Raw genomic sequence first — 22,633 nt, 5'->3', positions numbered from 1 at the left:
ATACCACCAATAGAAGCAACTCCAAGCAGGGTGGCACATTGTTGCAAAGATCTCTATTTGTGTATTGCTCCTGTCGAATTTCTGAAATCTTTGACCAATATTTTAGCTTCTGAAATTTGGTCTACATTTTGTATCCTCCGTATAAATCTCCTAGGTTTTTAGTAGGTGATTTCTGCAGTCCTCATAAGGCAGAGAGAGCATTTATCATGCTTGGAAGAAAAAGGGCTGATCCATTTATGTACGTACAGTTTTTAAAGCTCAATAGCTTAGATCGAGAGTGAGAAGCAAAATCTGTGTATGTCATTGAAAACCTTCTGTGCCTGTAGTATAAAGATGTTTCAAGTCTCTTGGAAACTCAGTACTCAGAGGCAAGTGAATTTTGATTGATCTACATAGAGGAGAGGTGGAGACTGACAGCTAGCCACGAGGTCAGACAGACAGACAGAAAATCTTCCCCAGTTGACTGTTTGCTATGACTCTTATTTCATTCCACAAAGGACTTCTTTCTATTCCATTAACATCTGATTAGATGGCAGAAACATTTTAAGAAGCTCTGAACAGTTATGCAGATGCCAGCACTATTACTTCCAAATTCATTCCCTTGCCAAACAGCAAAATGACACAGCCAAGAAGAAATCCTCCTACTAGTCAGTTTTTGCTATTTAGGGTTTTTTTGGGGGGAAGTGTTTTTATAAGTTGATTAAATCTTTTGTATCCATGTTGTCGTCCTGAGGAGCTAGAAGTGTGGAATATATAGCAAATACAGGTTGTTGCAAAATTGCTCCCATTAGTAAAGATTACACATGTGATACAAAACTGCCATATAACCAATTCTTGAAACAGCCTCATCCTCTCTGGGTTGGGAGTGCAGTGAGCCATAACTCTGCCACTTCTTCCCTTGGGAGACTTACATAAATGCTCAGCTGTTTCTCTTGCTGTTCTTCTTAAGCTAAAATTTTGTTTTGCTTAATTGTATCCTGGTATACCTCACTTTGCAAACTGGGACTGTTCAAGTGAATCCACTCCCTTTTCAGACCAGACCCCACAGTAGAAAGAGAAGGGCAGTTTATCAGAGTTTAAGGGGCCATCAGAGAGACTGTGACAGCGCAAGTGAACAGGCTGGGACATACCTGGCTCGGCTAAGTGCCCTTCCAGCAATGGGGACAGCCATGTCCAGGGCTGCCTGAGGCTGAGAGCAGCAAGGAGGACGAGGGCAGGGCTCATTCCCCTCTGCTGGCACTTGTGAGGCGGCTTCTGAGAAACTCTGCTCAGGCTTCACCGTTCCAAAGAGAGATTGACCAACTGAAGACAGAGCAACCAAGGGCTGCTAATACTGTGGGGAAACTGAAACATGAGATATACACTGACACTGAGCGAGCTGCTTATCTAGCCTGGAGAAGAGAAGGTTAAGAGGTCATCTAATTATTATCTCAGGTAGTCACAAGGGGTTATGGGGAAACCAGATCTCGCAGTTGTGCGACAGAAGGACAAAAGGCAGCAGTCACAAGTAGCAGCAAGGTGTGTGTAAAGAAAAAAGTTTCTCACTGTTGTTAGAAAAAGCCATTTTCATAGTGAGTGGCTAAGCAATGGAACATGTGGATTGGAAATTGTGGAGTGATTGTCCTTAACCAGATAAAGTTTTGAAGTTAGCTGTGCATGGAGGAGGAGGTTGGAGTAGATGACCTCTGGAGGACTCTTCATACCTAAATTGACATTCTGTTTTGGAGTGAGGTGGAGAAAATTAGGGTCTTGTAATTAACAAGATTAAATATGGAAGCAGGGAAATGCAAAAGCCAATATCACATATTTAGACTGAACATAATTCACATAATTAGACTGAAAACACATAATTAGACTGAAAACTAAAGCATTGTCAAAATAGAATCCTCTGAAAATAATGTAGATATTTAATTTTTATTCCAAATCATAAGTATTGGCATTTTCCTTCTGTAGATAGTTTCTTTCCTGTTTACTCAGCTGTTCAAAATACATGCCTGTATTAAGCCTTCTATATCCCTTTTCTAGTGAAAAAGAATTGGGAAATATCATTCATAAGGCCACTGGTGCTATATATCATTCACAGAATGCTCTAATAAAATCTGGTGCACTGCAGGCTTCTTAAGCAACCATGGTCTTGCACTATATTTAGCATTCAATGAAGAACTGAAAAAAACCCCTAACAAATAAATGTATAGTGGTCTATGTTGGTGTCTAAGGAACACAGTGAAGGTATCATTGTGTGTGTTACATGTCTCCATCTCTGAAAATTAAGACAAATGTGGGATTGTAGGAAAAGGGATGCAACTGGCCTAATCAATTTGCATAGCTGGCTGAGAAGAGATGTTGATGTCACTAAATAGAGACACCTTACATCAAATGCCAACCAAAGAGAAGAATGGACTGGGTACAATGTGCAATAGTTTTGAAAAGAAAGCTAATTAGGAATGCATGAGCATTTGGCAAGGGTACATTGCAGCCCTGAATGCAAACCTTTTAATACAAAAATTGTATTGACAGGAAATTAGTTGAATTTTATTTCAATGTTTATAGAATATATTTTTACATTGTTCTATTCAAGGCATTTGTTCTCTTTCTGATTTTTTTAATGGATAAAATCTAATGAAATATATCCTAAACTATTACAAAAGTAGTTGGAAATTATTTTGATCTACCCACGTCATTGAAGTCTCTAAGCCTAATTGTGGGGGAAAAGTAGACTACAATGACAGGAGCTGGTAATTCTGATGCTTTAATTCACATGCTGCCAGTTGGCTGAGACTACATATTCCACATGAAATGGGTGGATGGGGAAGTCCATAACTGAAGTACCACGTTTCCTTACTTTGGTTGTACAACATTCACTCATGTTCTCTTTGTATTATTGAAAGCACATTTCATGGACTGAAGAGAGCACCTTCTGTCCCTATGAGATTGCCATATGCAATGTGGAGCCCATACCGGACAATTTAACTTACTTTGTTTTACTTAATTCCTTAAATTATTTCCACTAATATTTTTTTAATCCAAAAACGGTCCTGAAGTCTTCTAATATGAAAGGCCCCTGCATTCAAGGGTAAGGGAGAAACTCTAGGATGTCCTATTCTATTTGGTTTTGGGTTTGGACAGTCCCAAGCGGTCTCTGCAATGTCAGACCTGACCTCTTTAAGTGAACAAGCTCAGTTCTGTAACTGTCCCTCCTGAGTGTTGTTGGTGTAGCTTGTCATAGGAAACTGCATTTGTGCTTGGGTGTTGCAACCTAAAGCAGAAGGGAAATAATCTCAGTTGTCCTGAATTAAAAGCTTGAGTAGGTCCTCAGAGGGAGCAAAGAGCCACATCACCACGTTTTTAATTTTTTTTTTTTTTTTTAAGCAGACTGTATCTAGACATCTAATACAGGGAAGAGCCTCTTGCTTTCACATAGCCCTTGGGTCTGGGATTTGGACTTTCTCAGAATGCTGATAAACAGAAATGTAAAATCTAAACCCCAGAGTTACCATGCTTAGACTATCAATCCTCTGCAGATGCAGCAGACTTAGATTATGATGGGATGGTGAGAAGCATGGGCTCCCCTTCCAGAAGAGTTTGTCAAAGAAGCTAAACCAAGTGCTTGTAATCCCTGTTTCCTGCACTTCCTGTTATCCTTGACTGGTATTTTTTCAACCTGTCTCCTCCTGAGCCTTTCTCTAGTGTCTCAGAAGTGCAGAGGATGGAAGGGCCTGAGGGCACTGAGCTTCAGCATTTCTGAGCTGGTAGAAAGTTCCTTAAGGAGTTCTGCTAACACTGCATGTTTGAGCAGCCTCTGGAATTAAACTGCCTCTCAAGATCCAGGAGTAGAAAGGTTATTTGTAAACTCAGTTACAGTCTATGCACAACTGATGCTCTCTCCTGATGTTTTTTAATCATCTGAGAAATACAGTCTCAAAACCAAAAGGTTAGTTTAGCCCCAGAATAAAAAGCAATATATTGGAGCATATGGGCATGTGGATTTACACTTGTTCTTTCAAATGCATTTTATAATTTAGCAAAACTAAATACAATTCTCCATGGGAGTGAATGCATTTTTAAATTATTATTTTAGTCTTTTTTTATCCAGTTGTTCTCTCAGTTGTGAGATAGTGTTTAAAGCACATAACTGAGCTGCAGTGACGGAGCTCACTTGGCAGCCCACAAACATGTTTTGGAAAGCTGTATTGACTTGGCAAAAGCAGACTGTAGTTAAATGCTACCATGGTCCAATGCCATGTCCTTTAGGATTGCTTGCAAAGACAGAGCTTATTCCCTTCTCCCTTTCCCTCTAGTTGTTATTCCTCCCTGAAAAAAAAAAACAAATGAAAATGAAAAATCCAAGCTGGCTACCTGGAATACTTAAACATCCCAATGAATAAAACTTTACCATTTGTGTATTTTTAATGCTTATGCAAAATCAATGGGAATACTTGTGGTTTATTACTCTGCTTGCTTGTACCAAAGCCTAGAAACTGTCAGTTGCTCTACACCCTATTAGAGATGCACTCCAACCACTTCTCATTGTGTCACTCAAGTTTATGGTCAGAACTAAACTGTTTGTTTTAAAAGTTTGGGAAAATGTAAATATGTTTCCATACAGGATTATGTATCAGAGAACAGAGAATTTCTGGTTGTCCTGGGGTTTTATTTTATATTTTGCTGGAAAAGCTGCAATCTGAATTATGTAAGAAGTTTTACATTTGTGGTGCGAAAGCACTGAATGGTAAAAATTGCTGTAGGTGGTCATTAAAATGGAAATGATACAGTAGCCTGTACCTATTTCCACAGCAGCAGAAGCCTTTATCACCCTTTGATGAAACAGGAAAAAAGAGAGAAATTGAGACCTTTTCTTTATCCCCATCACAAGCAATTCCCTCTTTCTATTTTTCCCATTTTAACCACCTGACTAATCTTTGTCATTGCTGTATTCTGCTAAATTTACTATTGTGCAGTAAAAAATAACACTTTCTTCCTGTACTCTTCCCTTTTTTTGTTTTTTTTTTTGGGGGGGGGGGTTTCTTTGGGTTTTTTTGGTTTTTTTGTGTGCTTGTTGGGTTTTTTTTGGTTTTTTTTGGTTTTTTTTTATTTTTTTTTTTTCCTGTAGAAAAGCTCTGTAAAGAGCTGGGAATCAGATCTAAAGGTTTGTGGGTTTTTTATTGTCTTGATTTGGGATTTTTTTTGAATTGCAGTCCAAGACTTCTTGAGTCAGTATCATGGCAAGTCTGGTTGCTTTGTATCAGTTTTCTCTGACGTGATGCTAACTTTCCTATTCTCACATAAACACTCACTGTTTGCAGCAGTGGTAGTCTAGGTATTTTTAATAGAGACATGAGTTCTAGCTCTGATTTTTCTCCAGAAAGTGATCATTTAGACTGTAGAAAAAAGGTACCAATAAGGAATGAAAAACCAACATACTGAAACAGTTTAGTAAAAGAAATACCTTTTGTATAACACTGCTTTGTCCAGCCTCCTGAATTGGATGGGATGAACATGAGGTTTATTTGTTTTCCTAAAAACTGTGTATCTGAGAAACATGTTGTTGTTCTTGCACAGAATGAAAAATTTAGCTCTCATTTGTGGAGAAGAAAAATTCCCATAGAAATTGAAACTTAAAAACCAGAAGCTAATTATACTACATGTGGCAGCAGCTCTCTGGCCACAGAGAGCAGGCACATGCTTTCCCAGGCATTTTCCTGGGGAAGGCTATGAGAAGATCAGAGAAAAGAATGAGAAACAATTCTTATCTCCACTAGTTGCACCTAGTGGAGATAATGTGTCATAGAGATTTGTAGACACATGTAGAATGTGTCATAGAGATTTGTTTACCAAAAGGTAATTTCTTAATTACACTAGATAGCGTTTAGATTGATTAACCAATTAAGTCAAAGCAGTATCATACTAGCTGTAAGAATTACTGAGTTTCTTAATAAGTATAGTATAATATAGTGTAAAATTATATAATAAAACAATTAATCAACCTTCTACAATCAGAGTCAATGCTAATTATTCCCCAACTAGAAACCTACAACAACAACTACACATTTTAAATATTTTTTTTATTATTTTTACTTTTTGTTGCCTGCATTATCAACTTGATATTTCTTTGCTTGTAAGTAGATGTCTGAGTGAGAGTTGTTTTACTTTCTGATGCATTTGTCTTGTCCATCCAAACTGTGCAGAACTAGGAAAATAACAATATTTGCCATGATTCACATTGTTCTCCTGCCCCTAATAGCCTCCTTTGATACAAAGTTGCAAACTGTAATTTGTCCTGACATAGATGTACTCAACTGAAAATTGTTGCTGTCTGACCTGGTTAATGTAAGTTTGGCTTCTGAGTATTTGAAAAATGTAAGTAATTGACTATATCCAAGTGCATTTGGATACAGTTAACCTGTTACTGGTACAGATAACTATTCTTGTAAGTGGAGTTTTAAACAACTTTATAATGTTTTCCAACAAATTGCTGTCTTAATGCTACAAGACTGTGCAATGTGTGAGTCCAGGTTGCTGCAAGAGAATATTTTTTGAATAGTGACTACTTTTTAAATAGTCACAGCTATGTCAAAAACTCTCCTTAGCTGCAGCAATTGTGTCCATGGCCCTTACTGGTTAGTGACAGCTTTGTTGATGTCAGGTGGTAAACACAGAGCCAGAGACTGCTGTTTTAGCAGGGAGCCAGGTCTGGATTGTAACACACAGCGCCTTGGGCTGCTTTCACTGGTTTGAAAACACAGAGTCTGGATTACCACTGTAAGAGAAAAGGAGGTTGAGGTTTAATTGTGATGTGTGTATTTTACATGAAGGCTTCAAAAAATTAGTGAGAATAGAGAGAAGTGATTTCAAAACACAGCAGCAGCACTTGCAGTAAGAAATCGCATGCCCAGTTTAGGGCATCATCCAGGGAGGCTTTCAGGACCTTTGCACTGTGAATGGATTAACAGTATTTACAGTGTATACGTATAAAGACTGCCTATGGGGGGTGTTCCTTTGCTTGCAAGTTGTTTCGTGTCCGAGCTTTTACCGTCCGAGGCTATGGCAGAAAGCCTCCGCCGCGGGCCGTGGGGCAGGGGCGGGACGTGCCCCGGCCGTCCCCGCTGCAGGCCGTGGGTCGCTCCGCCGGGCGGGCATGCGGGAGCGGCTCCGTCCTCCGCCCCTTTACGCGCGGCCGCGGTTTCATGAATGAAATCCAATCGCCGCGCTAAAAATAGACCGCGGGGCTGGCACGTCACGGCTGCCGCCGGCCCCGCCGCCGCTCCAGTCAGCGCCGCAGGGCGGGCCGGGCGGGGACCCCGCCGCGGGGCCGGGCGGGCGGAGCAGCGTCGGCGGCGATGCTGCCTCCGTGCCGAGCCGCGCCGGCTCCGGGCGCTGCCCCGCCGCCGTGAGGAGCCGCGGGAAGGGGGCGCGGCGGCGGCCGCCAACCCCTCCGGTGCCGCGGGGCCGGGGCCAGCCCCGCTGCACGCACCCCGGCCTCCGGGCATCCCGCCCTCCTGGGTAGGTCCCGCGTCGCCCGAGCGCGATCGTGCTCCGAGCTGCCGGTGTGCGGGGCCGGGGCGGGCCGGCCGCCGGAGGTTCCGCAGGGGGCGGGTGGCGGTGTCCCGTTTGCCCGCAGGTGCTCTCCTGCTTCGTCCGGAGAGAGCAGGAGGTGGTGGCATCCTCCCCTCCTCCAAGGACAGAGAGGGCTGAGTCCTTGATGAAGCAGATCTGTCTGGCTTCCTTTTCTAGCCAGGCCACGAGGTGCAAGGCAAAAATAGACGGGTATGATGTGTACGGGAAGCACAAACCTCCTGGCGCTTGGTACCTCTGAGTGTCACTTAGTGAAAACCCGAAGGATATCTTTTTCCCCTCTTTTTTTCCCCTCCCCTTTCTCCCTGCTGTGTCTGTGGAGTTTGCTGTGAGTTGCTGTGACAATAACAGGAGGCTGTTGGGGGGTCTTGTGGTGCAGATTTTCAGGTGTCTATGTCGGAACCTATCTGTGGACCATAGAAAGGGGCTGTAGAGACAAACAGTAGTAGACTTTTCATTTGTTTAGTCAGCCTTTAGTAGGTATTGTGGCATCCGACATCTAGAGCAAAGAGAAATCAGGCACTGGACATACTGAGGGAGACTAGGTGGAGGAGTTGCCTTCTATTGGTCAAGATACTGCTCTGAGGGCAACAATATACATGTTTAAAAATGATAATAATAAAAGAAAGCCCTTGAGGTTCTGCATATGGTCACAGCAAGAGCAAGGAAGTGATGCCAGAATAGTCTCAATGACTTTGTTCATCCTCAGTTTGTGTACTATTTCAGGACACACAGCTGACTTGAAGCCAAATGTTCAGCTTGAGCTGTAATAGCTTGAGCTCTACTAGAAGCTGAGGTGGAAATTAGCTTTTCCAGTGTACTTAAGGGGAGTCCTTTAGCTGCTGGTCTTTCTAGGCAAAAATAATGCATGTAGGGAGAAACCCACCATTGTTAGGATTATGCTGAAGAGTTGTCATTACTGCTCAGTGTAAGCAATAATATTTCAGTACAGTCTGTATTTCAGGATCAGGAGTCACACCTCATGGAAACGGAGTGGCTGCATTTCTTTTCAGTATTTTTCTGAGGTCCTCTTCCATTAGGTTATGCTTTTCTTTCTGTGTATGTTGCATTTGCACACCTGATTCTATGTCTCAGATATACAGTGCATCTACTTGCTATTAAACAAGAAAAAAAAAGTGAGTTCAGTATTTGTACTAGGGTTCTTTATCTAAGTGACATAATACTTAATGAGCATAAGATCTGGGACAGGCTCAGATACACAGAAGTATTTTTATCCAAGAAGAAATAAACATCAGTTTTAGCTCTGGGATGCTTTCTAAAACTCCTGCCCTTTTAAAACTCCAAGCTTCATAAATACTGTAAAGCATTAGGCTGAGAGGAAGAGCTGATCACTTGACCAGTAAATCCTGATGTTTGATTCTTTGTTAATACATTTTATTTGCTGGAAAAATACTTAAGTCCTTTATCCAGATGTTACCCTGTGCTGAAGGGGATGAAAGGACAGAAGGAGGAGAAGCAAAGGAGCAACAGGTGTTTGATATGCTCCTTCCTTGCTCCCTTCCGTCCTGCCAGAAAAGTATACAAACTTTGTAGAGCAAAGTATGTGTTTGGGAAGGGGGGGAAGGAAAAGCTCAGGCATCCTTGCTGCATGCAGCAGACTTGCAGAGCAGCTCAGAGACTGGGTGATTGTATCCTTGGATTGGGTTTCCATAAAAGAGCTCAAAACTTTCTGCTGAAGGAGTGAGTGGTGCATATATATAATTGGTGCACCTGCAGTGTGTGTGGTCATAGCTGGGGCTCTTTGGCATTAAAGACAGGTCATTAAATAAAAATATGGATTCCCTTTGCCTCCTATCCAACACTATTCTACTTTTCTGTTTTCTTCTGTTTTCTGTCTGACATGAGACACAAGATAGCAATTTCTTTCTTGTTTAAATTATTTTTTTCTTTGCAAATGAGTCTCTGTGTGGCACTAGACATCACAAGTAAACCCTCCATCTTTGTGCCTCCTGCACTACTCCGTTAATGTTGTTGGATTTGAGATATAAGTGCAGAACTTGACTCATGATCTGAAAATAGCATTTACCAGAAGTCTGCCATGCTGAAGTGTTTGCTGTTCCAGTCAGTGTTTAGGTCCTTGTGTGGGTATTTCCTGCTGTCATGAGGTCTCACTGTCCTTTGGTAGTTTCCTAGTGGTGGTAGTGTCTGGGAATGAATAAAAGCACATATAATGTCTTTCTAAGATCACTGATTAACAAAGAAGAGAATACATAAGAAATGTTACATAGAGTTCAGGAAGCAAGAGCCTGATTCTATCTTTTGGAAAGAGAACAAGTACAGAAAGTTAATTCAACAGCTCTCTGTGCTAGAAGGTCACCACTGTCTCTGGAATATTCTATGTTTGTAGCTCTAGTGAACCTTGATACATATTTTCCCCACAGAAATGGACAAAAGTTGTGAGAATGGCTTATTTGGTGGTTATTGTTGTTATTCTTTCAGTACTCAGTTCCCAACTGAAAGAATACTCTTCAGTATTCTTTCAGTTGGGAACACTGCTTAGGAACAGCATACACCTGTTTCATGTATGTGTACAATCACTAACAACCTCTGCTAAAGGTTGAAACCTAATCATGAAACCTAAAAAAGGTTTGAAACCTAATCATGAAACCAAGTAGTGTTGAGTCAGACTTTTCCGGGACCCATCTGCCTTTAAGCTTTGAGTTCTATATGTTATCCCAGATACTCTTGGGCATGGCAGTCCCTAAGGATTCAGCTGCAGCTTTGCCCCAGTTATGTTAATCCAAATACCAATACAGAGCACCTGATGCTCTGTCTACACTGATGGATCATGTGGTGCAGTAGCAGGGGGTCTGGGAATGAAAAAATAGGTGCTGAGGACCCAGCATCCATACTGCACACAGCTCAGGGACAAAGGGCATTACTTCAGACTGCCTTTAGTCTGGTCCCATGGACTGAATGCTTATCATTCACTGGTGAGTGGCACACTTTCCCTTTCAGAATTCAGTTTATGCACTCTGGCTGCACCTGATGTGAACCAAACCATGGAATATTTGCTTCAAAAATACATTCTTGCTATTAGCAGTGCACCCTTATTCAGCTCTTGCAGCATAATTCTCTGTTGCAGAAGGAGGACTGATCTGAGGACTTTGTGCATTTTATGGGTGGCTGCTTTAAAAGGTGCCAGCTGTTTGGTGATGGTTATCACCATCAATGGGTATTGTCCATTCTTCAGGTACTTGGTTCTCAGCCACTTTTATTCGTGTCAGCCCCAGTTAATTTCGGTTTGTGATGATGTGACAGATTATGACCCACAGCAATGCCAGATCTTGGTCACTGCCTAGTCCCTTGTGTCTGCTATGATTATCTCTGGTGAGTGGAATGAACAGTCAGTTGTAGCCAGGTATATCTGGAATCCTCACAAGATGCATAGGCAAAGCTAAAATGCCAGCCTTAAATCAGTCATGTGCCAGCTCTAGGGATGTTTCCCCCTTTCCAGGGGTGGGTCCACTATGGGCACTGTTTTCCACATCTCTGTATACACCAAGAAAGAAGAAGCAAAAGGAGGCACAAGACTACCTTGTGTAGTAGACTCTGGAAAATTGGTGAAGGGAGGAGTGGCAGTGCTGCAGCTCTGCCACCATGTAAAAACCACTCATCCCAGATTCCCACACATGAGGTTTCTGAAATGGTTAAATGTCCTTCACCTGCCATGTGGGTTAATTTCTAGGGCGATGATCTTATCTCAAAGGATATCCCAAGGTATATCGCAGGTCAAAATAATATGTAAGCTGCTCAGTGTAATCAGCTTGTTGATTTCTGCCCTTCAGGTCTTCCTGAAGTACTTGTCAGATACTTGACATAGCTCAAGTCTAATGCTGACCTCTACATTTGGGTCTCTATTTGGTCTGATAGACTGAGTGTGAATAATACAAAAACAGGTCCTTGTGAGCTGCATTTTTTTTTTTTTTTTTTTTTGAGGAGGCTCAGGAGAATCTGTTATCGTACCTAAAACTGAATGTTTTCGTTCTCAGCTATTGAGCTGTCTGCCCTCAGCAGAGGGCAGTCTGTTTTACACATTGTTATGTAGGAAGAATTTTTGTTTTACAAGTATCTCTAATTTTTGGGCATCTGAGGAAATGTTCATTCTTAGTGATCAAAAGTTTTTGTGTCATCACAAAGGTAAGTTGGGCTTGACAAAGGATCGTAATAACTAACAGAAACAAACAAATCTGGAGTCATGCAGGCAGAGAAAGAGCAGAGTGACAGGCATCTGACGCATCGAACGCAGGACTTATTCCCTGTCTCTACAATTTCTGTGAGGGTTGTGGTGATCATTTGACTGAGAAGTTTCCTAGCAAACTTAGAGATATCTGTTCTGTTTTCAACTTTACATCATTATTAGGGGCTGCTGCTTTCATTTCTGTGTGAAGTCATGGTCAATTTTTCACCCCCTTTAAAACTTGAGGGGTAGAGTGGGAGTTATGGCAGCTGAATGGAAGGTTCTGAGAACTTCTGTCTTTAAAAAGTAAGAGGTAGCATCCAGAAATGAATCTGATGCTTATTGATCAAAAGCTGACATGAAAGAAGCTGGTTCAGGCAAGCCAAATGGAGTCTCTCTTGATGACAGCCTCAGTGTGTAACTTCTCCAGCTGTATATCAAATTTTAGCAGCATTCTGAGGGATTTATTTCTTTGTTGATACTGGCCCTAAGCTATCCCCGGACAGAAGAAAAAGTGTAGAACCAGGTTCTGCCAATGTGGAAGATAAAGGTGTTTCTGTTGACCTGCACTCTTGTGGGCAGCAACAGCCAGGGTTATCTCGTTTATCACCTTGTGCAGTGAAAGATTTCCATCAGCTGCCCTTCTCTTTCTACCCACGGGAGAGCCCAGGGTCTCACATTTGCAACCAGGTCAGCTTTAGAATATAAGGGTTTTTCTCTTTCCCCAGTCATTGGTATATCTGTTGTTTTCTTCTGCTGATGGACCAGGTAGGGCAAGTAGGTGAGAAATTCCAGAGTTAATCTTGAATTTCTTCCTTCTGAGGTAGTTTCTTCAGTCTTTCCATGTAAACTGCCAGAACTTTAAATATAATGGCAAAAGGGTAATGCTGCTTCATCCTGGACAAGAATCCAGCCTGATATGGATCATGCCCACGTTTGTCCCCTAGTGACCTAGTGATCTGATCCCACCTTGAGTCTTACTACCCTTTGTCACCAGATAGTTCTTTGATGCTGACCAGGAATCGTTTTCCTTTTGAAACCAGTCTCCCCAACAGGCCTCCTATGATTTAACAAAATATTAATATTAATGTACACCTTGTAAAAAATGTTTTGTGATGCTTTTTCAGCTGCTGGTAGTTTATCTATTGCTTGATCCCATGTTGTGATTAACCTCACAAATATACTTGGTGGGGCCCTAAATTAATTGATTAAATTGAGCCAAACCACAAAACAGCCTTTTGGCCCTTAACCTTTCCCCAAATCAGAGCTGTCTGAGAATTCTACGCTCTTGCACAGGTGAACACTAAGCTTCCCCTGCTTTGTCCCCTGGCATATCTGTGTTAATCCACTCAAGATTCTGAAACAGCACATGGTGGGTTATATATTGAGAACGAACATTTCACACACTTATTCTGGCTCATGAGCTCGTTGGTCCCTGCCAGCGTGCTGGTGCCTTGGGATTCTGCACTGCAAGGTAGTGATTTCAGTGCCTGAAGAACTTGGCATTTTGTATCTCCTTTTCCAGTTTCCATGGTTGCAAGCAGTAATTTTTGCAACTTGGGGATGGAGGCAAGAGTGTTGTGTAGTCTTGTAAATTTTTTTATATTCTTTTTGACATGTTATTGCCTAATGGCTCTCTGAAAGAGTCACTCCGAAACTACACTAAAAAATACATCTCCAGAATAGATTGAAATATGAAGTAGCTACAAATGCACTTTTGCATAGTTTCAGAGAAGTGTGTTTTTTGGAGAAAATTTTTGATTATCTTATTGCCTTACTGGTGGCCTGAGTTTTTCAGATAATTCCCATGCCCACCATTCATATTAAGTAATATTAGACTTTGGTGTCTCTTTCCACTAGATTTCTCTAGTAAAATTGTGACATTTTAATTGTGGTTGGCACCCCCTTTGTTTGAAGGAGTTCCTGGTTTGCATGTTTGGTCAGATTACTTGACACAAGTTGAAATTATTAATTTTTTTTTCCCCATGGAATAACTTGAAGAAAAACTCCGCTGAGCAGGCAAGGTTCTTACATGCTGTCATTCTGAACTATCATCTGAAGAGTTTGCTCTTAGCACAAGAGCTAAAGAAAATGCTTGCTTTGAGGGGTCCTGTAAGTACACAGCTAAGAAGTAAATGGCTGCAGGATCACCCCATAATCACTGATTAACGTAGACACTCTTAATGATTGGTTTGTGCTGAAGAGAAAAGGGTGATAATTAGCTATTGTTCTTTGAAAAAAAATCTTGGTTATGTTTTGTATCTGCTAAGCGAGGATTTTAAACATCTGGACATTTCAAAGTGGGCATTTAGAGATCCACAGGAGTGGATTCCTGATCCTTCACGGGCAGCTCGCTATTGGGTTTGGATCTTCATCCACCTTGTTTCTAGCAGAGAAAAATGCAAACGTAGTTTTATATATTAAGCTGCATTTTTAAAACAAGTTCATGGTTATGACCTGGTTATCTATTGTATAGTAATACACCTACACTAATACAGAGTTAGAGGGATTGTGTGCATCTGTTGTGTTTATTCTGTGTACCAGTGGGCTCGATAATCAGGTGATGTGCTTCATCTACAGGTGAGCACATCTGGAGCACAATTTTGGAAAATTTCTCCAGAAAGGGAGTGCTTCATTATTGAAGCTGGCCAACTCGCATGCTATGGCAACCACAACTGTTTTATGGTGATTATAATAACAACTCATTTAGCAATGAGGAAAAACTAAATGAAAAACCAAGCACCCCACAGCAGTTTAAGGTGAAGCAAAAGAAAAAGAATTTGGCAATCATAACCATCTGCAAGCCGTGGTTCAAAACAGTAGCCTTATAGTTCTTTGGAAATAAATCAGCTTTATTTGGAATATTTCTTAACTGCTAATCAAGTGAATTAATTAAATGTCTTTATGTTAGATCTTGAGTCTGCTCACATCTCCTGCTTTTTTAGCTGCCTCTGTCTTCTCTTCATCTGCAAACAATCACAGGTGACAATGTAAAAATAGAACATCCTAAGAGATTTTTGAGATCCTGTGTTATTCTTACGGGTATCTTTTTCCATTTCCATCCATCTGCTCATCTTTCTTTAGAACTGGTTTAAGCAGCTGAATTTTGTGCACCTTTATTTTGGAAAGGTGGATTTCTGATCAGACCTTTTCCCTGGTAGGTTCCTTGCTGCCCCTCATTTGATGGCCTTTCTGTCTTTCTCTGGCTTTTTTGTCAGTACCCTTTCTGGGACTGGTCACACTTCCAGTAACTTTCCTCATAGGTTTTACCCTGCTTTGTTTTGCTGGTAAATTGAGCTGTTGCTGGTTGTAGGTTGGTTTTAGCAAGTTTTTAGTTGATCTTAGAGTGTTATGCCTTTTTTTTTTTTTTAACTTTATATACGCTGCTTTGTTCTTGTCTAACCAGTTCAATTTCAGTTCCAGTTGGTCTTCCTAGATATTACCAGACTTTCAGAGCTCAAATCTAGTTGTCCTTTTTTTTTTTTTTTTATTCTAGTTTTTAAATACATGTTCAGCATTTTTAATCAGTGTGATTATATAATAGGTTTAGCACCAGCTTAACCTAGAGGCTACCTTAAAAAAAACTAACTGTGGCTGTATTCTTTAGATCTTGTATGTATTCCTGGCTTTAATCATTGCAGTAGCCAGAAGGCATCTGGCTACATTTGTAAGCATTTAATCAACTTGTTTTGCTAATTGTTTATACTGGAATTTGTTGTTAGCATCTGGTTTTACTTGAGGTGTCTAAATATCTGTCTGGGCTTCTGTCTGTCAGTCTCTTCAGGAGCTATTTCTGCTTTAATCCCTTCCTGAAAACTAGTGAACAATATTAAAATGATCTGGATTTTTAACACATAGTTACATTATAGATACTGGAAGGTATTTAAGAACTTTCCTTAACATAGCCACAGTGCTCTACTTTTGTTTTTATTGCCAGTTTATTTTAATCTCTGTCCTGTGCAGTATTGAGTCATGCTAAAAATATCTTCATTAGATTGCCATTGATCTACAGCAGGGCATTCAGGCATGCTGTGCCTGAGTCCTGTGATAACTTTGCTTTAAGTTATTAAGTACATTGGAAAATTAAAACCCCAGTAATATTTTTTTTCATATGTTCCTTTTCTAGGATTCTCAGATAGTTGCACTGATTTATCTAGTTACTTTTACTTAGATTTGCCTGTTAATTTTAAACTGGCTTTGTTATCCTCTTGGAATTTTTTTAAGATTCTGGACTTTGTACTTAATACATATTTTGTGACTGATTGAAGCACATTTTTGCAGAGCTACCATTTAAGAACTTTGGAAGAATTTTTAAATCAAATTGTTATATAATATGTCAGCTAATCAGTGTAACAGCTTTTTAATGGAATATTGGGTTGGAAGAAAAATTGATTTGGCATCTCTGCTTGGTAGTTTTAAACCAACCAGACACACTGACTAGCCATACTCCTTCATTTTGCTTTCTAGCCTTGTAAACATTTCCACATTCCATCTGTGATGTCTAGTCCATGCATGAATAAAATATGAAGTAATTTAATACCACATAATATGTCAAGGGGGTTGCTGCTTATTCTCAGACTTGAAACTTTTTAAGATCACGTGCTGAAATCTCTTGGGGTTTTGCTACTCATTTGGGGCCCTGCCTATGAGGCTGTGGTGTATGAACGTGCCACGGTCTCTGTAGTGTGGAGGGAAAAAAAGGGGTTTTTTTTTACTTTTATTTATATCGTGACTGAGGAGGAACAAAGATTCTGAGAAGGAGCAAGGAGTAAGCTCTTGGTTCTGTTCCTGTGTTTGGAATCACAGAGAGGGTACAGAGCCCATGGCCATCCCAGGTACCAGCCTCATGGGAGCTTCCATCCAGCAGGCAGCTGGGGCTGGGTCACAGAAGGGAGCTGGAAGCCTCTGGAGCGCTTTCCCTCAGGAGCAGTAACCTGTCAGGATGCAGGTTAGAAGGCAGGTGCAGGGATAAAGGCTGTCTCTTAGCAGCTTTGTGTCCTCACCAGCCCAGAGCCCAGTGCTGGCGCAGCAGGCCAGAGTCACGAGGCCCTGAGGGCTCACGTGTGGCCAGTGTGTGTCTGTGTCTGTGTGTTTATCTCTGTCTGTCTGTCTGTCTGTCTGTGTTTGTTCAAAGTCGAGTTCTCTGCTCTGCATCTGGCACATTACAGAGCTCTGCTTGTGCAACCATGTGCTTGGGCCAGGATGCCAAGGGTCTGGGCCCACCTTTCAGTCTCGGGTAGGATAACTTCAAAATGTATTCTTATTTTGAGAGTCTGTGCTGCAGCATTTCCAGAAGCATTCAGTGTGTGTGGAAACATCAGTGTGATACAGCGGTGGCAAAAATCACTCTTGCACCTTGTCTGTGCCGTCCCTAACTCCTCCCTCCACACGTAAATAAAGATTACAAATGTGCCTTAGCCATTATAGTTATTAGCACACGGTCCATAGTCAAAATTTTATCTAAATGGGTAACCTTGAGTTCTAACAAAGACTTTTGTTTCTTGGTGTACATCAGTTTAAATAATGAAAAAGAATACAGTTAAAATCAGTGTTTGACTAGTAGTTACTAAACATTATTTTTTCTTAAATCAGAACATAGTGCCTCTGACAGTGAAAAATGGGCACCAAAATAGCTTGAATCTGTTATTTTAAACAGCCTGACAGCTAATATATAGTCTAAAACTAAGTGTGAATGAGATGTGAATATTAAAAAAGGTATTAAAACAAGACATTGGATTTCTTTATCTATAGTGCTTTCTTCTCAGAAAAGAGGCCACCATCACTCCAGATGATGACCTGTGTTTTGTCAATTAGATTGCTGTAGGTTCCTTGCTGAAATAATTATTAGGCAAGCCTTCTTGAAAAGGTTTGTGACTTGCATTTTCCCTGTTCTCCCTCCTTGATTACAATTCCCTGGCAGAGACCAGATTGCTCAGCAGACTGCTAGACATTAGAAAATCAAATTCAGATATATCAAACTATGATCCCACATATGAAAATGACAGACTGTAGTAAACGTGCAAGAGTTGGTTTTAGTCTTTCAAATATCCATTTTTTCCAGCTTGCCTTTGTATCCAGGCATTTGTTCAATATATTGCCATGGAATATTTAAGGAAATAGTTTCAATAATACCTTTCCATGAGAACAGTATCTTCAAAAAACTTCACTTTCCATTTCACATCAAAAAGAATTTCTAGGTATAGATAAGTATATTTGCAAGTTCCTGCTTGGCTCTTTGGTTTCATTTTAGTCCATGATCTGTACAAACTTCTCCTTGGACAATTTAGAGTGTGTGATACTTGCAGGATGTAATGGAAATTGTGGTTTTTAGGGTTCTTAGCAAACAGTCTCTGGAGTTGTCTTACGAGTGAGTTTTGCTGTGTGCTAGAGCCATCTGTGTGACTTGCTGTTAGCAATATTGTCTGGACAGCCCTAAACCAAATCCTGAATGGGAAGGATTGCAGAAGGCAGGTTTATACTGGTATCCTTCAGGCTAAACCCACTGATGGCCAGGCTTTTTTTCCTCCTGGCATAAAAAGTATTAGCAAGAGGTAAGTTTATGCTAGCTGTCCTTGTTTCACCAGGATCTATCTTCTGCAAACAGGCTTGTGTTTACAGAAACCAAAGTGAAAATAGCATGTGAGCAGCAGAAAGCCACTGCGGTCCAAATTGTTGTGTATTTGCATAACTGAGCAGTATTTAAAGGACTGGCTGGCCTACTTTGGGACAGTTTACTACATACTTTTCCTTAAGAGTTTTCCTTAAGAGTCCAGGCATCTCTCAAGAAGAGGAAGTAAAAGGCTCTGATTCTAAACAGCACTGTTTTCACACAGAAGTAGAAAACGACTTTAACTGTCTTATTCCAGTTTTTGATAAATGGACATTGACATGGACTACGAAAGACCCAACGTTGAAACTATCAAGTGTGTGGTGGTTGGAGATAATGCAGTGGGAAAGACTCGTCTGATCTGTGCCAGAGCCTGCAACACAACCTTGACTCAGTATCAGCTGCTGGCAACGCACGTCCCGACCGTCTGGGCCATTGATCAGTACCGTGTCTGCCAGGAGGTAAGGGCTGCAGGTGTGCGAGGTGTGCAGCACATGCTGTGAGGTGCTGCTATTGTTTCTTGGCAAGCCTTACCCTGCCAGGATGCAGCAATGAGCTCACAAGTATTTTATGAGTGACCTCTACTGCAGCCATGCTCTGATACACCTCTTGTTCTAAAGTAATTTCTTTAGCAAACCTATTTTTAGGGATATAAATATTCTGCCTGTTTTATAAGATACATCATTTGGTAAAAACTGCACGAGGTAGACCCTTCACCTAGTATGTTTTGGACTGTTTGATGGGGTGAATTACAAAGTAATTGTCTGATGGAGGGAAAGAGAATGTTCTGTGTGTTCTCTTCTAGGTCCTTGAACGCTCAAGAGATGTTGTGGATGAAGTGAGTGTTTCCCTCAGGCTGTGGGATACTTTTGGGGACCACCACAAAGACAGGCGCTTTGCTTATGGAAGGTAAATTGATCCAAGTAAAATTTTAAGAAATACTTCCATTCAAATTTTGGGCTAGAAGTAAATTGCAAATCTAAATTTTGCAAAGCAAGGACTTGGCAATCACGGGTGTTCATGTTCCTGCCCATTGCAAAGAGGATTATCTGCTGCAAGGATTAAAAAGATATAAATATTTAAAAAGCAGCATAGTTTTACTACACTACATTTCCTTGAACAGCCTGCTAAGCTCTGTCAACAACTGTTGTCCTATTTTGAATTTTAAAGAACATTCTCCAAAATAAGATTGTAGCTTCACAAAATTGAACATGAGCATTCTCTGCCTGTATAAGCAGCGTTTCATGTAATTGCCTAACAAGCAACAAACAAGGAGAGATGTTGGGAAATATCACTCTCACTCAATGAAATATTTATTTTATTAAAACCTGTGATGTTGAATGGGCAGCTAACCTCTTGACAGCAGAGCTAGATTAATGAAAGATGAGGCTCTTCTGTGTTTCCTTAATTAAAGCTGAGGTTTTTCTTCTATAAATATAAAATGTCTGTTAGTGAATCAATTAATCCTAGAAATTCTAAAAAATACATATATAATAAATATATATTTAAATGAAGGTGATCTAGATTTTTCCAGCATTTATTATATATGTGTGTGTATATACATATGTATGTAAAAGTTCAGCATATATTCAGCAAGGACTGAAGCCAGTGATAGTCTCTCTGGTTTGTTTGATTAGATCTGACCTGTGGCAGTACAGACAGCAGAACAGCTGTATTAGGCAAATACTGAGCTGAAGGTGGGTTTTGGACATATATTTTCATAACTCACATTTGAGAGGTCTCAGTCCTCACACATTTTTTCACCTTGTTGAACTTTTTCATAACCTTTTCATATCTGCTTCAGTCACTGCAGTTGATCAGACCTTCACAGACAGACACATTTTTTTTCCAGCTGGGAATGAATGCCCTTTGTAGAGTGTCAGCCCCAGCTTTCTATTGCATGTGGCCAAAATGTACTGTCTTGCTGTTTTTCTTCTCTCTGTGCTGCCTGATGACACAAGTGACTTTGAAGGAGGATGGTCTTTTCTATTCTCTACCCCTTAGCTGTAGAGGGTTCTGCTGGTTGAATCCACCCATTAAATTTTCAGGCTGTAAAACTCTGTATGTTTGTACAAACCCTCTTTTGTGTACAGCAGTGTGTTAGTTGAGTATTCACAGAGTCATGAATTACCTGGAATTTTCTGTCGGGAGCTAAAGTGGCAATATATCTGGGCTGCACGACCTGTACCATTTGTAAATAAGCTTTGTGAGAGAAGTTACAGACTTTAAGGTAATATTTACCTTAATATTTAGTGCTACTGGAAGATGTCCACAGATACTGTTTTACCTTTTGGCAGCATGTGGAGCCTGCATTGATAAATTTGGATGTAACTTCACGTTTCCACTCACTGTTCCGCTTTGATGTGGCCTCCCGATATTCTGCAACAGATCCTGTGTCACTGAGAAGATTACTGGAGATTAGGAGAACAGAATCAGGCATGTTCTGAACCCTGATCCCACGTTTACTGACAGGATGGGAGAGGGAGGAAACAACATGCTTAGATTCTAATCCTGCAAACGCCAAGGAGGACGTGAATAACTTGAGATCTCGAGGATTAAGTATACGAACACAGTGATTCATTTGTGAGGTTTGCAGAACTGAACTTGTGTAGATTGAGGTTTGCTATATCCTAATTAGCTTTAAAAGGCTGTTCTGGAAGCCTGCTCTCCTGTTAGTGGTTTTTCTGCAACTCTATTAATGAAGGAAGTAACTGGAAACTCTACAGAAATACATTATAAATAGAATTTTAGTTTTAAAATGTGGTGATTGTAAGCACTGCTTAGGTGCTTGGTTGTTTTAAGAATATTAATGTTGCATTTAAAGCAGACTGTTTAGTATTTCATCTGGGTTGGCATTTTAAAAAGAGTTTTTCAATGCTGAATGTTCGTATTTATAGGAATTTATTTTAATTCACCTCTGTACATTGAGCTGCAGTCTAGGCAGCTGTGTCAAATCTTGCAATACAGTGAAAGGCCTATTTTATGCCAAACTGCTCAAGGTTACACCTGCAAGTGCCCTGTGTTTTGATTGTCTGAAGGATCATATAATAATATAATCCTTTGATTCTCTTTTAAAAATTCTGTGCATCTGCACCTTATGCAGGGGAAGGCTTACTCCAGCAAACATTCAGCCAAGACCTCTAATTGTCCTAAACCTGGTGTAACAAGAACCAGCAACTCATTAACTCGCCTGCTGCTCCTTGGAAAAGTTTGCTCCATACAGTTTTAGAAAATGTTACATAAATAGATTATGCTATAGATGGGAGGGTGAGCAGTTAATAAGGCTTGTAGCACAGATAAATCCTTCTTAATGTTATTTTTCACAGATAGAAACATGAAAGGAGGGGAAAAGGAATCTGTTTTCCACTATTTTTATGTGACAGATCAAGAGGAACATATAAATGTTACTGGGGATGGAATAGTTAATGTTTCTCTGCCATCCCTTAATGGGAGTATGGAGAGTGAGATCAGCTTGCATTCTGCTCTGTGGTGTTTAGTTTAATAATCACACTCCTCTGGGAGCTTTGGGAAACAGTTCCTGACAGCTTAAGGGAGTGAGGGGGATGTGGCTGCAGAGACTTGTGGAAATATTTGCTGCAGTTTACAGAATGACCTTTTTTCCCCTCCCTTTAGACTAAAGTGTGTGCTTTAGTTTTGGAAATATCCTGTTCAGTTCAGCTTAGGCAGTATGTGATGCCAAACAGCCATTTATTAATAATCTCCCATAGGGTTTCATTTGGTGCACAATCATCCCAAAATGCTGTAAAATGATAATGTCTTGGTTATGATTTAGTGTATTGATTTCCAGCTCCTAGGCACCTCTTTGTTTAATAACAATCTACCCTTGGTGCTATTGTATTCTCTAAGCCTGCAGATAAGGTGTGAACTTCATTTAAAGCCCGAGTTGTTATTCTGTAGCAGTTTCTCTGGGAGGCAAGTGTAAAGACAAAACATCTTAATTTACGTTTCAACTTGTCAGGATTCACTATCTTCCATCCTCCTGTCCAATCTGGTTTTGAATGAGAGTGTCAACAAATCATCATGTTCAAGCTAATTCTAGAAGCTGGCTTGTAGTTCTTTTTCTCGCTGCTTTTTTTTTTTTTTTTTTTTTCCTCCCCCAGGTGAACATGTTTGGCTAATTTGATAAATAGCCTCAATATCCTGGATTTTTTTAACATGCAGCTCCAGTATATGTAAACATGAGCACAAACCTGCAAAGAGTTAATTCAATCAAATATTTATTCTCAATACCA

At 40.5% G+C, this 22,633-nt stretch overlaps 1 protein-coding gene across 2 annotated transcripts in view; it reads left to right on the top strand.

Annotated features, from left to right (window-relative positions):
• Positions 1 to 22,633, top strand: part of RHOBTB1 (Rho related BTB domain containing 1) — a 49,137-nt gene that overhangs the window by 10,651 nt on the left and 15,853 nt on the right. For both annotated transcript variants that reach the window (XM_053949147.1, XM_053949148.1), the window contains exons 3-4: positions 18,640 to 18,841; positions 19,186 to 19,289. In XM_053949147.1, the coding sequence (XP_053805122.1) occupies positions 18,650 to 18,841; positions 19,186 to 19,289 (296 nt within the window). In that variant the 5' untranslated portion in view covers positions 18,640 to 18,649. The remainder of the gene's footprint in view (positions 1 to 18,639; positions 18,842 to 19,185; positions 19,290 to 22,633) is intronic.

Source organism: Vidua chalybeata, chromosome 8 (assembly GCF_026979565.1).
Source record: "Vidua chalybeata isolate OUT-0048 chromosome 8, bVidCha1 merged haplotype, whole genome shotgun sequence".
In the NCBI taxonomy this organism is placed as follows: domain Eukaryota; kingdom Metazoa; phylum Chordata; class Aves; order Passeriformes; family Viduidae; genus Vidua; species Vidua chalybeata.
Note: the sequence above shows the minus strand (reverse complement) of the source record. Positions and strands in the feature narration are given on the sequence as shown.